At 35.3% G+C, this 16469-nt stretch overlaps 2 protein-coding genes across 2 annotated transcripts; both read right to left on the reverse strand.

Annotated features, from left to right (window-relative positions):
- Positions 1-488: 488 nt before the first annotated feature.
- LOC145578724 (preprotein translocase subunit SECY, chloroplastic) lies at positions 489-6087 on the reverse strand. Its single transcript, XM_081636026.1, has 8 exons — positions 5840-6087; positions 4972-5129; positions 4486-4871; positions 3455-3754; positions 3281-3370; positions 2493-2616; positions 1153-1316; positions 489-866 (listed from the first exon to the last, which is right to left on the reverse strand). Exons 1-8 carry the CDS (start codon positions 6025-6027, stop codon positions 639-641), a joined length of 1638 nt encoding a protein of 545 aa, XP_081492152.1. The 5' UTR covers positions 6028-6087; the 3' UTR covers positions 489-638.
- Positions 6088-6900: 813 nt separating this feature from the next.
- Positions 6901-16234, reverse strand: LOC145579957 (cyclic nucleotide-gated ion channel 17-like). The gene is made up of 8 exons (XM_081637269.1): positions 16094-16234; positions 15579-15616; positions 14886-15453; positions 11913-12125; positions 10955-11256; positions 9906-10017; positions 8688-8924; positions 6901-8115 (listed from the first exon to the last, which is right to left on the reverse strand). Exons 2-8 carry the CDS (start codon positions 15605-15607, stop codon positions 7429-7431), a joined length of 2148 nt encoding a protein of 715 aa, XP_081493395.1. The 5' UTR covers positions 15608-15616; positions 16094-16234; the 3' UTR covers positions 6901-7428.
- Between the last annotated feature and the right edge of the window lie 235 nt (positions 16235-16469).

Genomic DNA, 16469 nt, shown 5'->3' on the forward strand with positions numbered 1-16469 from the left:
GTCATCTAGGCTTTTGTATAAACAATCAATTTTGTCCTACTCGAAACGAGCATTGCTATAACCTCAATGTGAAATAAGACGATGTCATTGTTCTGATCTTAAAGGATGGAGACCTCATCTTTATCATCTAGAACTGGAACACATTTTTTCACACTCACTTGAAATTTTTTTGGCTTGAATGTCTTCTGTTTTGTAGGTTGGATTGGGCCCCTACATTGACCGCCTACCTCAAGTTAGGCTTTGGGAATAGTGGAGTACAAGGCCCATTCTTTAGGCCTGCAGATGATGAGGCTTGAGCCCAAGTAGAGACCCACCCAACTCAGCTCCCCAGTATCTCCTTACATAGAATAACAATGAAGCAAAGACTCTGTTGTTGATCTTGAAAACTACTTCAGTTAGGTTATCTAATAGATCGTCCGCCATTAAGAATCATTCAGTAATGTAGTAAGTTTAGATTTTGTGTCAATAGTCTCATAGATACTCAGCCATTGTGTTAATTTTAACAAATTTCGATTTATGTAAAGAAGTTTGAGAGTACAAGACAGATTACTGCACAATTTGAGGGGATTAATACCAACACATATTTACGCCATGGAAAGCTTCCCAATTTAATCCTCAGGCCTTGACTTAGCTCACCCTTAGTTGTTTTTGTCGAGATCATAAAATTCGATGTTCTTGTATTTCTGAGAAATTAGCTCAGCTTGAACTTTTCTTGCTGTGTCTGTTGCACAACCGACAAGGATGAGGACAGAAGTGCCTGCAAACCCCCGGAATGCAGTGAGATGTGTAGCTTGTTCAACCACTGCTGGACCAGCAGCCAGAATTGCTAGGAAAGCAGAGCCAAGGACTGATATCCGACTCAGAACCTGGATTTCATCAACAGGCTCAAATTAGCATCAGAGTGGAGAAGCAACTTACATACTCTGTACAAGTTTTGGGGGCACTTCTAAAGATAATTGGAGTTATTGAAGTAGAAAAAAATGGAGCAGCTTACTTCGAACCTCTGACATGCATGTTAAGATATGTTGGAGATTGAATTTAAATCAAAGAACAAAATTTGTCTAATGCGTTACTATTAGCTAGAAGAAGATGAAATAAAGCTGCTATCTTAACAGGTATAGAATATGCAGAATTTACTAATTTTTATCTCACCGTTTTGATGTATGCAGCCGTACTCTTTCCAGGCCGGACTAGCGGAATTGATGCACCTTGACGCTTCAGTTGCTCACTTACATCATCAGGGTCCAATTGCAAAAAAGTGTAGTAGTAGTTAAAAAAGGCTATTAATAGGATGTTTGTTGGGAGATAGAAAGAACCTGCAAAAAAAAATTCTCTGGTCAATTGGAAAGTTGAAAAAGAAAATACGCCTATAATATGATAGCACCACAAAATAACTACCTTCAGTATCTTAGTATACCCCTAATTCCATAACCAACCAAAAGGCACATACAAGAAAAGGCAAATAGAATAAGCTGGAAAGCAGCTCCTAGTGAAGGGTCAGGTGCTTACCCTTCGCCATCAAACTTTTTACTACATACATCAAATTCATTTGTTACTCCAACCATGTCAAACAGCACAACTAACTAATCGCTTAAGAGATGCACATGTGCTCTACTTAATTAAAAGTACAGGCCAACTAAGCATCAAATTAAAGTTCATAAATCCATTGTGATAAGAAAAAATATGCGAAAGCAGCTAAACCAGTCACTTCCTTCACACACACACAGACACCCAAAAAAAAAAAAAAAAACAAAATCCTGGAACGTATAGAGACAATATGATACGGAGTACAAAATAGTAGCTTACATACTAACAATGTGTTTGGATAAAAGGATTTAGTGGGAAGGAGTTAGTGTTTGGATAAGGAGTACAATTCGGTTGAGCTAAAGGGAGGGAGAGAAAGGATCAAAAGATATTGATGATAACGATTGGATGGAAATCATACTAGCTGACTGATGAAATTAAAAAAAGTATCATGCAACGTTATGATAAGTGGTAGCGATTCTCTCCTGCCAATGTAAATACGATATAGATGTTCTCTAACCTTTTGTTATTGACCAACTGCCTTTTCTAGTTGTCTATATACATCCTCCTCTCCATAAATATGAAAACAGATAGGGAGAGCGCAGATTTTAAGAAGCCTGTGTGATGAGGAGAGGGATAGACAGAAATGTCACAAGATAAAAGAGGGAAGTTTGGAATCTACAGGTGAGAGGTTAGTCCTGTTATAAGGTTTCTTGTTGCTAGGTTTCTGATGTAATCAATTATTACTCTTTGGATAAAACCCTTAATTAATTCCTCAAGATCTACTGTGTATTTTTTAATTTATTATATTTTTTTTTAAAAAAAAAAAAAACCTTTTGCAGTGAAGTTACTAGAATAGAAACTCATGCTTCAGGGAAGCCATGGAAGGTGACATGACAGTCCGTATATTCTATTTCACCTAGGGGAAAATTAATTAGACTATACCAAAAACACTAGACTGTTGTTACCTCCAGGGGTCAAAGAAACTGCAGCTTTCTTTAGGATATCTAAACCAGTGAAACGTGCAAGTGTAGCTGGAAGAGACAATGATGATGTTGAGAATATAATAGGCATTACTCCAGCACTGTTCACCTGCATAAAAAAAAAAAAAATTATTACTCCGTAGATAAAAAAGAGCAAAGAGAATAAAATAATTAGTTGATAGCATATAATAGTTATAAAAACATATTGGCTCACTTATTAAAGAACAGAAGGTGTACAAAACTTGTTTTGATATTTTTTTCTTTTTATCCTATATATAAAGTCCTATATATAAAGTGAAAGGGGGTTTTGGGTGATAAATTTCACTTTCCCAAAATACCCCTTTCAGCTTAAAAAAAAAAAAAAGAACTATCATCCTTAAAAAGAACATCATCTTGGTAAAATAAAAAAATAACTACCATCTTTTCTTTTTTAAATTTTTTTTAAGAAAGTCAAATTTTATATTTAGCCTACATAACATCATTATCATATTTTTTTTAATAACATATTTTTTAATTATATTTTATTAACAAATTTTAAACCCATTAATATTTTTTAATTAGAATTAAAGAGATAATATTGTGGGAAAAAAAAAAATCGAGCTTGATATATCACTTATATTGCACACGCCCGCATTGTGTGCGTCTCTTAGCTTGTATTTTTAATGGGAAGCCTTGATCATTGTTAAACCCTTCACTGTTGTCAACATCAAATAGAATTTGCAATATTTATTAAAGCTTGTAAAATTTAATCGATGCCTTCAAAACCAACTAACCTTGAAGGGCAGATAAGCAGACTTTTGAAGTCCTCCACTTCTACCAGAGTATCTTGATGCATAGTTCATTGGAATTTTCCTCTCAGCTTCCTGAGACATTTCGTCAAAAGCCCACATAAGCATCTAGCTTCTCCTGTAATATATACCTGTTATACTATATATCTTCTTCCTTACCTGAACATATACAATACCAAACACCAATGACACAAATGATGCAACTATGACAGCGAGGCCAGTGTAATTTCCCTCTTGATATGCCTCTGCAGCTGTCCTTCCAAAAGACGCTGGCAAGTACGAGATGATGTTGGTGAAGATCAGCAGAGATGTACCATTTCCAAGTTTTAGGTCAGAGATACGTTCACCAAGGTATGTTGTAAATGCTGAACCAAGTGTTAACAAGATAACAGATGAAAGAACCCACTCAGTGGTGAAGTCATTGACATAGGGACGTAGAAAAAGCACTTGGCCGATTGCCTGTCAAAAAATGAGCATTTTCTCTCAATGCACCACAAAGGTTTTTTTTCTTCAGGCAAAAGTTGTTAAAAACATCAAGCCAATACTAAAGCATTCATGGCTTTTGATAATACCATCAAATAATAAAATAGATTTCTGTGATCAATATTCAAGTTGAAGAATAATAATTGGAAACTTATTGTTTCACAGGAGAGTGAGTCACACTAGATTAATATGGAAAGCTACAAATCAAGAAACCTCTGATAAAACCATCATAGAAATAAGCTGAAGCGGATAGGCTTTTGGATTAAGGCCAAACAAAATGAAGTCATGCACTCAATATTCTAAGTACTGTAATTAGGTAGTTATAATGATTAATACAGCCAGAAGGATCGACAGACAACTCTCACTTATTATAATGATTTATACAGCATGTAAATTCTGATGTTAAAGTTGTATGTATCATTATGGCGAGGAAGGATGATAGCAACAACTATTGAGCTACCAAATCAGAAATATTAGAGCTATAAAGACAATTCAGCAGGGTCTCAAATATGCACTAAATCAGCACCAAACATCTAAAGTACAAATTGATCATGGTTACTTCACTTTTTGTAATAATACTATATCATTTCTTGTACGGGAAAGTTTAAGATTTGGAATCTATATGTCCAAATTGTAGAAGATTTTCCAGTGAAAATTTTTAAGAGTCAACAAGGTTAGCTTTTCATATTTAAATGTAACTTCCTCACCTGTACCAAAGCGAACCCCACTGAAGCATATTGGGTATACTTTTGAACCTTTTTCCTCCCTGCTTCGCCTTCTTTTTTCTGAAGATCTTGCAATTTTGGGTAGACTTGGGAAAGGAGTTGAAACACAATCTGAGCATTAATATAGGGAACAATTCCAAGGGAGCATATCCCAAGCCGTCCGATTCCACCCCCAGAAAATGAATCCAAAGTACTAATGAAACTGTTCTGATCCAAATTACCCACAAAGGCCTCTCGATTCACACCACCAAGAGGCACATATATCCCAAGTCGAGACAATGCCAATAACCCCAACAGTTTCAGAAATTTCCCAGGTAATGGGCCTTTAAAGAAGTCCCCAAAATCAATGGAACTATCTTCAATTGCAGCTGTCAATTAACACTACCAAAATTAAAAAGACTCACTCAGACAACAACCACAGAAAAAATTATGAAACATTATAAGAACAAAACCTGTCAAAAATCACACCTGCAACTCCACGACCTGATGATGTTCTGTCTTTTCGTGTACTTGAACTACTCTCAAAAGTCTGCGAAACAAACTTCAGAACACCATCCCAGGTACTAGCTACATCCCATGACTTATCTTGCTCAATACCTAATGGATCAAACACTGAGCTTTCACAACTGCAATGAAAAACCAACCATTTTCAAGTCAAAAAATGCTATAATTCAGATTTATTGCAAGTTAACCTTGACTAATGAACACTCAAAGATCAAAGGTATCCCACTTCCTCAAATGTCAAAGAGAGCATAAAACTGCAACAATTCTTCAAGAAATCAATAGAAACCCACTAGCTTGGATGTTCCAAATAACAAAATTAAGCATCTAACACAGTTCAGGATGTCCATTATACAACCGGATGTACCATATACACAACATACGTTATATCCACACTCAATTTTTTCTCATATAGGGCTCCCTCAATTGAGAAAATAAGCCAAAAAATACAGCCTTGGTTTTACGATACACCCGGGTGTACAATGGTAATTGCTCTCTCCAACTTAGCATGCAGAAATTTACTACATATACTAATCTGAAATGAAGCAAGGTTCAACTTTTGTAATTAACACCCAATAAATTAGAGGCACCCACCTCCTCAAACTTGTCACAGAGTATATTAAAACAGCTAAAATGCATCAATTCCAACAAAAATTAGAGGAACCCACTAACCCCAATGTTACATTGAACCAAATCATATACACCCAATTACCAAATTGTCAATTTCAGCAAGAATATAAATATTACAAACACCCAATTGCCAAAATACTAAATTCAGCAAGAATTAGTTCATATATAATTATATTTACAGAAAAATGGAAAAAAAAAAAAATACCTGGAAGTGGTAGTGGAGGAGAGAGAAGCAGCTGCTATCCAAGAGGTGGGTTTGGTGCGGAGGCTAAAGGTAGGCTTACAACCATGAATTCTGGGTTTATGATGGAATTTAAGAGGGGATGAGAGAGAAAATGAGAAGATAGAAGAAGTAGAAGCAGTAGCTGCTGCGTCTGTAAAAGTTGCCAACATTATCACTGATGAACTTCTTAGTTCTTACCTGTTTGTTTCTCTTTCTCCTCTCTTGCTCTTCCTCAGCTAACTTCTGGTTTTATGAGGGACCAACACTCTTTTTATTTTTTATTTTTTATTTTTTTACTCTTTATCCTTGTGCTATTTTTGGGTGCACTTTATGTCGAGGGAGCCTCGGGTTATCATCATGTAAATATTGGTATGTTTAATGGAGTAAAATGGTAATACTGTAGAGTAAAACCGCTAATACAAGTAGCGATATTAAGATCCAATCGCTAATGGTGTCAACTGTTTTACTCATATTTAATGAAAAATTTGTCATTTGATAAACGACAAACTACTTTGTAATGTTTATCAAGATGATAATCATGGGAAAATGATTTAGGGGTCGTTTGGTTGACAGGGAAATAATTTCCATAGGGATTGACAAATTATGGGAATTAACTTCCCACATTAGAAATCCCAAGAATTGTTGAAAGTTGTTTGTTATTCATGGAGGAATTTGCAAATCATGGGAATTTCAACTTACCAAGGGGACACTAAGTAATTTAATTCCCATGTTTTATGGGAATTGAAAATTCCCACATTTTTATGTTTTGTGGTCAACCAAACAAAACCCCATTATATAAATTCCCATGATTTTCTATTTCCCCATTTCTTTTGTGCAACCAAACAACACCTTATGGAGTACATTTTAGTAACAAAACAACTCCCTAGTACATACGAATTAGTATGTTTTTGAAGTTTACCTATATATAAGTCATCAGATTGACATCAAACACTACTTCTACTTTATGCCAAGTTGAACTGGAAAGATCAAGCTTCATACTGACCAAGCCACTCAAAAGAAATTTTAGTAAGAGAAAAGGAAGATGCAACAAAATATATACAGTTGATAGACTGATGAGGAAAGAAAATCCAGGAATACAACCAATTGTTGGGTATGCAGACTATTACGAGTAAAAGATACAAAGAGAAATTAACAGGGATATGCTATATATATCGTCGTGGTATTAGTGTACAGTTCATCTATATATGGTTGTCATACTTCAGTGACAAGTACAGGCAGTCAGGCATTGAACGATCCCAGGTTCAAAAAATTCAATTTCATTTTATCAAGTTCTATATTGCAATCCAGTACATAATTCCTGCAAGTAAATTTAATGAACTGTTTGTCCAAATCTTCACTTTGTTGCACATTGCAATTCACGAACAACTCTCTCCTGTGTGCACCAGCAGGTAATTCAGATGCAAAAAAATGCAGATGATGGCTGACCAAGAGAAATATCCAGCAATTTTGTGTACGGCTTAACATTGGCTTCTGCTCTCATGGCTTCTTTTCGCCATTCAGCATTTGAACATAAGTTTATAAGATTTTCTATACAGATATATAGTATGTGCTCAATCTTCATCAGGAGCAGAAAAATCAGGCTCTTCCGGTTTCTGCAGCTTAATCTTCTGAGCACCTCTCCTGGTGTTTGCTGCAAATTTTGAAGCCAAAAATGTCACTTTTAGGCTTGATACTGCCCGAGGAGTTGCACACGATTCATCCTCTCTAGTATCGTCATCATCTCTCTCAGACGCAAAAGAATCCAAGGATGAAAGACCTTTTGCTGTCCTTCTTCTCTTGTACCGCCGCCAAGCAGCTTGTATAAAACAGGCAGCCCAGGTCCTCCAATGGTGAGAGTAAAACCGAAATGTATGCTGGAGTTTCTTGCTGTGAAGGCGCCTAAATTGATTGGCTACAAACTTCAGATCTTCTGCTCTAAGGGCAAAGGCTTCCACTTCAACAAAGGCTCTCACAGTTCTGGTTGAAGAAGGAAGATTGAGAGAGGATTTTGGATGAAGAGCCCAACCAAGCAACTCTTCACCACAAAAGTCTCCAGGTTTCAAAATAATCGAGTTAAAAAATCCAGTTCGACCTCCATTTGTGGTGGAACTCTCCAATCTACCTCGAATGATGAAAAGCATCTCTGTCACAGGATCACCCTCTCGAACAATATATGTGCCCTCTGTACATAATGAAGATACAAGACGTTCACAGATTGCATCGAGTAGCTGGTCATCCATCTGTGAGAAGAAAGGAACCTGCATAATATAGAGTAGCTGGTTAGTGTGTGGCATCAAAACAGAGCATATAGAGAAGCTTATTGTATGAGCGAGACATAGGTATAATCGCTTCAGGGACCAGTACAGAAAACACACACTACCTCTGTTTCAATTTATTTGCAACATATACCATAAATGGATAGTACAATAAATTTGCAACAAATGTTTTCTTTCCTTTTTACTAGTCATTTCTTTCTATCTCTCTCCTCATCACATGCAACTTTATTTTTCTGTCCCCATATTCACTCACAAACAAAGTTTACCTAGATGTCATTATAAAGGTGATATTTCTAGGTTTTTTTCCCTTGTGCAATGACCACACCAAGCTAAGCTATATCTCAATAATGGAGCATATTAGAATGAGTGTATCTGACAATCTTCCTAGATGGTAAAAATGAACTAAGAAAAATCAAAAAACAGAAAAGAAAGAAACATTGAAAAAGGTCACGTTGATATCTCAACTCTAGAGCAATAAACATTGAAAATCTAAATGATCTTCCTATCAGGTATCTAAGCTTTAGAGCAATAAACATTAGGTACCGAAGGCATACCCTTCGAACAAGATCTAAGCACAGGTGGCGCTGGATGTCTCTACGTAGGTCAACAGGTAAGCTAGTCAGGATTGCTTCTTCATCCACACCTCGAGTTGCAAGCCATTTATACTGTACAAAACGTCGGACACGCTGTCTCAGATCTTCAGGGAGTTGTCGATGCCTCATCCACTCTTCAGTATCTCTTCGCTTGAGTCTCCACTCCTCCAGCCTCACAGTGATAGATTGGAGATAAGTCTACACAAAACACATTAAATTCAAGGATTCAGAAAAAACAATCTGCAATCTTTTATCAACGCACAGGACAATCACAGCCATAAGAAAATTTTCGTCACTAAAACCCCACTCCTTTTTAAATGAAACAAGTCTGTGACTGAAAAATCATGATTCCATCCAAATGGTTCTCTATCTTCCTTTATAATGTTTTTTTTTTTTTTTAAAAAAAAAAATACCTCTTTTTTACATACAAAGTTGAATCAACACATTAAGATATTGGCCAATTTTCTAGTGCAAATTCAACAGCCCACTCAAAAGAACTTGAATATGAAGTAGTATCTCCTCAAGCATCCAACAATAATAATAATTAAAAAAAAACACTATATTTCAAATCCTTCCTTCACAAATCACAACCTATTAACCTTGGGGACGAAATGTCAGATGCAGGTTGCTACCACATTGGTAAAGGAGTACAGCTTGGTACAATATCAATTTTCATAGTTTGAAAGCACATCTTAAATTCATGATGCATGAACGTCCCTTCCATATTACAATATGAAATTTCATAGGGAAGATTTTAATACGTGTAATGTCAAAAAGGAGCTGCTGAAGAGTGGTAATTGCACAAGGGAAAAAAATCTAGAAATATCACCTTTATAGTGACATGTAAAAAACAATTTAGACTCTAAATTACCCAAAAAAAAAGGGCTCTCACACAGTCGCACACTACCGTTATGAATCTTGTGATTATCATTTATCTCATTGTAAAAAAACAGACCACAAATTCCAGAACTCTAGAGCAGCAAGCAAGTGCAGGCAAGTTAAAATTGATCACTACAAGCAGAAATATTAATCACGAACAGCGCAGATTCAGAAAATAAAACGACGACCAAACCAATCCTCAACATAGAGAAGCAAAACTTTTTCAAGCCATTATTTGTCATTAGAAGGGATACTTCAAAATACATACATCCATAAATGTTAAGAGGATAGCAGTTTTACCTGCATATTCCCAATCAAATGTGCAAATAAGACAAGACCCAAAATTGCAATGAGTATGGCAAATGATGTCTCCCCAATTAATGTGCTTGTATTTAGATTCTGCCCATATGAGCTGTAATAGAAATATGGAAAGGCATATTAGCATCTTTAAGACAAAATATATCTATAATAGCATTTGGACATTTGACGTATGAAACAGCAAAGGCACACTGGGTCTTTTTTTTTTTTCACAATGTAAAAATAAATAATAAAACTTCTACAGGTCCAGATGCAACATTTAAAACATGAAATTAGATTAAATGAGAAAAAAAAAAAAAAAAAAGGACATATATTACACCAGAGCTACCATGATAAAGTTTACTAACCAACTTCTAGAACATCAAGACTCCTTTATAGTCTCTAACACATGATGGCTCCATAGGGCTCAACCAAAGTCACTATAGTAATTTTGTCTCTAGTCGTCTTTCAGGCATTCGATCCAAAAAAAATCGTATCGGTTATTGCTTCCGTTTCCAATACCTTTGAACAACCCAAACCTTCAATTTCTTGAGCAAGTGAAAGTACAAGTTCCAAATAAAGTATTCCCTCCAAAACACTATGACAATTCACAAAACAGAAGTGCGGTAGAATTGATTGGGTAAGTAACAATTTGGTTAAAAAAAAAACCTCGGGTGACAGGTTTGGTAAAAAAAAACCTCGGGTGACATGTTTGGTAAAAAAAAAAAGGGACCCTTGCGACAAATCTGTAAGAATAAAGAGTTCTGGCAACAACTAACCAGAACATAACCCTAAAGTGAAAATTTAGGTTTTAATGACACTGGTATTTATTTTTCACGCAATCACTTTTTCTATTAATTGGCCCAGATTAATAATCTTACCCATTTTTATAAAAATTAACTGCTGCATTAGCTTTTATATATAAAAAAACTATAGCATTAGCTTTTAATTAAACTATTCCTCAATTACTGAACTCTAGAAAATTGAATAAGATGTATCAGCTATTATTCTAGTATATCAAATATATGTCAATGATGGTTTTGAGGGCCTACCTTAATTGCTGCAAGCCCCACCATAAACAATAGAAGTACTTCCGGATAAAATTGGAGGAGACGACATTCTTCTTTACTGCATCTTCAAAAATTCCATATGTGAAGCTCTTACTTTGTTTTGGATCACAGTTGCTGAATACACTAGTTGTGTTAGCCCAAGCCATACGTTTTAGATTATTGACCATATTACAATCTAAAAAATGAGGCTCGCATTTTTGAGGGACTTTTTCATGTCTGCAGCTGAACTTCCAACAGTGTGTATACCTCTCAATTGAAAGTAAATACCATGCTGCCCCAAGAACCTGCATAGTACAGAGCAGTTTGATCAGGCTGGACAGAAAGGAAAATAAAAATATCAACAGAAGAATATCCATTGATCTCAATTTCTTTGGCATAGCTGTTATTATGAGGATAATCATATCTTCTTTCCATCAGACATCATCAAGAGATACCTCAGAACATAACTGCTACAATGTGCCAAAATCATATAAATACTTTTTTGGGAGAGGGGATGTTAATGGTAAGATGGAAAATCTCAAACGAAAAAGAAGGAATGATGAAACACCTGCTACAGTACTATGGCATCTACGGAAATACAAAGTTTTGAAATTTTTTAAAATTATATATTTATCTCATTATTTCTGAAATAAAGTATCAATAATTGCCGCAGTAGTACTACAGAAAAAGATAAATAAAGGATTTGTGGAAAGCTAACAGTTTTTTTTGTTTTTTTTTTTCAGTAGATAGAAAATAAAAAGGATATCTCCATACTCGAGGCTAAAAGCAAATTTAGCAGAAGTTTCAATCCTGAAAAAAATCAGCTTTTATACTTGATTCCAATTATATACCAGGCTTTCACAAGATCAAATTGCATGTATGGAACTCCCAGTTTATTAGATGTGACTTTGTGTGCATGTGTACAGTTCAGCTAAAAGCACAAACAATGAGAAATACATACATGGCTAGCTAGGATATATAACAATAGATTGTACGCTGCACCAGCCCAGGCAGTCTTTGTGACAACTCCGGTGGCCTTTATAATTTCAGAACTCAGGGGGAAAATCAGATACAATCGAGGAATATACTGAAGCAAAACAATGAGCGCAAGAGCATTGTTGTTGTGATCAGTTCTTGGACTTCTCGATGCAGGTATGATGAACCAGATTACAAACTGCAAAGATATATGGAGAAAAAATGTATATATAATATTGTCTCAAAATGTTATATAAAAATGAGTAAATTAGAACAAAGTTTTCTAAGGAAACATCCCTTTCATAAAATACTAAATCCTTGTAAGCTTTGAATTTTCTTTATCAGAAAATAAAAAATCCATTGACATTATGAAAGGTCAACTTCTTATTTCTTAAGATGTAAAATCAGGAATCCATGAGTCCATACAAAAATATGAACACAGAATGTAAACCTTATAGTGCTACAGATTTTTATGAAAGGATACTCATTTCTGACTTAACTATATTTAAATAACTAATATACATAAGTACATAACCACCAAAACTCTTTCCAGTCAATAATTTTAACCCAAATCCCAATAAAAGCATTTATTCAATATAATAGGAGAAATACCTACATCTAAGAAGCAGTAGCTGCATAAAACAAACAGTAGGTTTTTAAATTATTTCCACAAGACTCTTCTTTCATAGCAGGTCCAATTACTAGATGACTGCTTTAGTATCCAGGTCAAACTTCAAAGTCTTACTGATCTAATAGCATAGTTTAGGTTCATGCCCTCCAGTCTGTGTTAGCAGTGGCATAAATGTCCTAATTACTAAAGTTGGTAGCCTTAAATTTTCAACATTCTAGAGACAAAGCACTGTCATTTATGTTTAGCTGACAATATTAAATTATTGCTGGTTTCTGTGCAAGGAACAATTTTAAATGCTTTGGATGACAAATCAGGCCTGAAAGAGCCACTTCTACTGCTTTTTAGGCTGTTTATACGTATCCAAGAAAACAATATGCTTCAGCTTATCAGATGGGATGGAGGTACTTTCGATAATTGGTCTACCTACACTCTTAAAAGTTCCATTTGAGCTTCTAACTTCTAGAACAGAGAATAAATATGGGAGCACGTACTGCTTCAAGCACTATTAGCAGTTATCAATAAGATAGACGGCTTTATGCAGGAGGTACCATAGTCTATTTTGCATCTCACAGCCCCCTAGCATCAAATCACAAGGGCAGCAATTCTAAAGATAAAGTATGCAGAAACCTGTCTTTTGAGAAATCAAATGCAATTGCAATTACTACCTATTGTTGTTCAAATCAGACCAGATACACCAGAACAGAAAATTCAGACCTCACCAGACCAAATTATGAAGATAACAATTTAGTCAAGACAGAAATATTAGACCAGAAAAACTTTCAGACCAGAACAAACCTTAAACAATAGAAGTCAGAATAGCTCTATTAATGTGAAGAGAAGAGCATAGCAACCTTTATCAATACTAATTCCTTGGGTTTGAAGAAGAATCTTGACACCTAGAACTTTGGCTATTGATTGCGTAGAATGGGTGATAGATGAAAGTGGTTTCTCAAAATAAAATGCTTGCATGTAGCCATATAGCTGTATAAGCTGACTAACGGATTAAAACTAATAGTAATACTTCCAAGAAAGATACTGTTTCTTACTTCATGTCAGAACCCACAAGGATGGCAAACAAGGCTGACATAATAAAGGCTAGGGATACTACATACCATGGTTCTGCACTTCTGCCGATGCCTGCTAATGAGTATTATAGGTGATAGATAATATCTCCTGGTATACACTATCTTCATGTAGCTTGTAATCCCAAGGCATAACTTTGAACAGATTTCACAAGTTATACTCTACCACAGAAGTGCTTGCTCCAAAATTGTTACTAGATTTACTACAGCCTTGAGCCTTCACTTCATATTCTGCCACCAATACTCTATCACCGTGGTCCAAAATTCCTTTAGTTTTAGTCTTTCAGAAGTCACTAAGCTTAAGATAATGGATAGTGTTCAATGTTGTTCGGTTGTCTAGTTGTGAATAGCTTTCTCTATTGGTCAATTAAGTTTTTCTTGCCCAAAAGCAAGAAGGAAGAGATAAAGCATGGACCATCAGGAATTGTACATTGGTACTTGTCAAAAAATAGAGGATTTAAAGATACAGTTTTAAAAGTGTTTGTCCTAACTTAATGGAGAGAAATGATAAACTCATGTGTGTAGAATAATGTTCCAAGGAATATGTGATGGGCTAGCTGATAAAAGACGTTCTCATAGATACACATGTGAAATCTCAAGAATCAAGATTGCACCCTAAATAAAGAACTACTCCGTAAGAACTAAGAACTAAAAAAAGATTATAAGGTGTTGGAGATATAAATGCAGGGTATGGAACCATAAGCATCAATAAGACACAAGGAAACTTGAAAACCCAAATATATAGTATAGGCTTCTTAAAAACTACAGAGTATAAATTATCAACTACATCCAGTTGATGGTGCACCACTTAAGGCGCTCAAATGATTTGCAAGCTTGTCATTGCACATCCTATTGGGACTTTTTGACATGTCTGAATGCCATTAAATCTACAACTTGTATCTTTTTACGCAACTCACAGATCTAAAGACCTATTCAGTAATGAAAGAAGCATCAAATTGAAAAAGGGGAGAGAGAGGGGGGGGGGGGGGGGGGGGGAGCACATGCTACCCAAATTCCAACTATACACAAATAAAGTTCACACAAACCAGCTAGTACACATAGATAAGATGTGTTCCATTCGTTCTTCAACAAACATTTTCAAAGAAAGCATCAATGTCACATGCATGTGTCATTTTAACTGTATGAATATCCCCTACACTACAAAAAATATGCTGTAACTTTCAACCTTACTTTAGTGATCATAAACTCATCAAAATGAAAGTAAATGATAATGAGCCTACCATACCTGGGGCAGAGGCAATGTAGCAATGGCATCAATGAAGAAATCGGATTTGAAGTACCTCCGTGCAATCATGTTGGGGTCTCTCACAAGCTCGCCCCTTCCAAAAACCCGAGAACTAGGAGCAACATAAGCTGTTCTGAATTTGATAATCAAGTGCAAGAGATAAAAGAGATCCGCAACAGTCCGACACAAGGTGACAAAAATTTGCAAATGCAAATCAGTTTTCACACAATAAGTCTTACTATTTCCAGATATCCCAGGCAGATAAAAGTAGAGGGGGTCGATGAAAAGCGCCAACAAGCACGCAACAATGAAAATCTTGTTCCATCTCAGCACAATATCACTCCCAGGATCTAGTATCTTCTTCCTCCATGACTCTTCATCCTCCTCTGGCAAAACCTTAGTCTTACCAAACTTATATGCTTCTCCTATTCTACCACTAACCCCTAAATTTCCACCTCCATTATAGTATACTGATGAAAGCTTATATGTAGATGATGACTTATCTAATCTTGTAGGGTCTAATTTTGGCAATACAATATCTGGGTCTAGTTTCTCACCAGAATGAAACCTATAATAACATAATATTACACATAATTAACACAAATATTCACCAAATAACCCCATAATTACATCAAATTAAACAGTAGCATAAACCTTAACAAAATAAAAGTAAAGAATTACTGTGAAACTTACCTTACAATCTTTTCCTTCTTCAGCTCCATGCTAAAACCCTAGCATACCCAGTTCAAAGTAACCCAGATCAGTGACAAACACTCAATCAACAAAAAAATCATGAAAAACTAGAAAGAATACAAGAAACCCACTAAAACTTATGATACAATTACACCAAAAAATAGCAGAAATTGGTGGGTATGCAACAAATTATGGCAAAATTAAGATCTTGAACAGGAATATACTTGATTTAGGGCAAATTTCACAGTAAAAACTAGAAACCCAGAAGGGGTAAGAGCTAAAAAACTAAAATTTGGGTTTTGCAGCCTACAAATTGACTAGAATTGTTTACTGTTTGTGATTAAACAGACACAGAATAAAGGGGATTTTACAAATCAAAATTTAGACTTTGGAGAGGAAAATAAGTCAATGGATGTTGACTGAAGAGAAGAAAAGAAATAGTGAAGAAATATTCCCAAAAAAATAGGGAATGAATCCTAATTCACATGGGACACTTGACACTGGAAGCTTTGTACCTGTAATTTTCACTGTATTCTTTTGGTCATAAAATTTCAACGAAGAAATGCTCCATTGTTCTTGGTAAGAGTTAAAAATTCTGGGTGTGGAAGAATGTAACGATACTACGATAGGGTGAAGCAGATTTCCCTCTTCCACAAAATCAGTCAAATCCTTGGATTAATCAATTATATCAATAGACCTATGTTAACTTCAAGGAATTTATTTTATTCTTGAATAGATCGTCTAACGTGTACTAGTTGTTTAATTTTACTGTGGAGTACTTTTATTGATCCGAACTTGAGGTATACGAAAATACATGTACTCGTAACTATATGACTTAAAAGGCTAAAATAAAACTGAATTGATATAAATTGTGACTCGACCCGATTTTAA

The sequence above is a fragment of the Chenopodium album genome, chromosome 14, assembly GCF_948465745.1.
Source record: "Chenopodium album chromosome 14, dcCheAlbu1.1, whole genome shotgun sequence".
NCBI lineage: Eukaryota > Viridiplantae > Streptophyta > Magnoliopsida > Caryophyllales > Amaranthaceae > Chenopodium > Chenopodium album.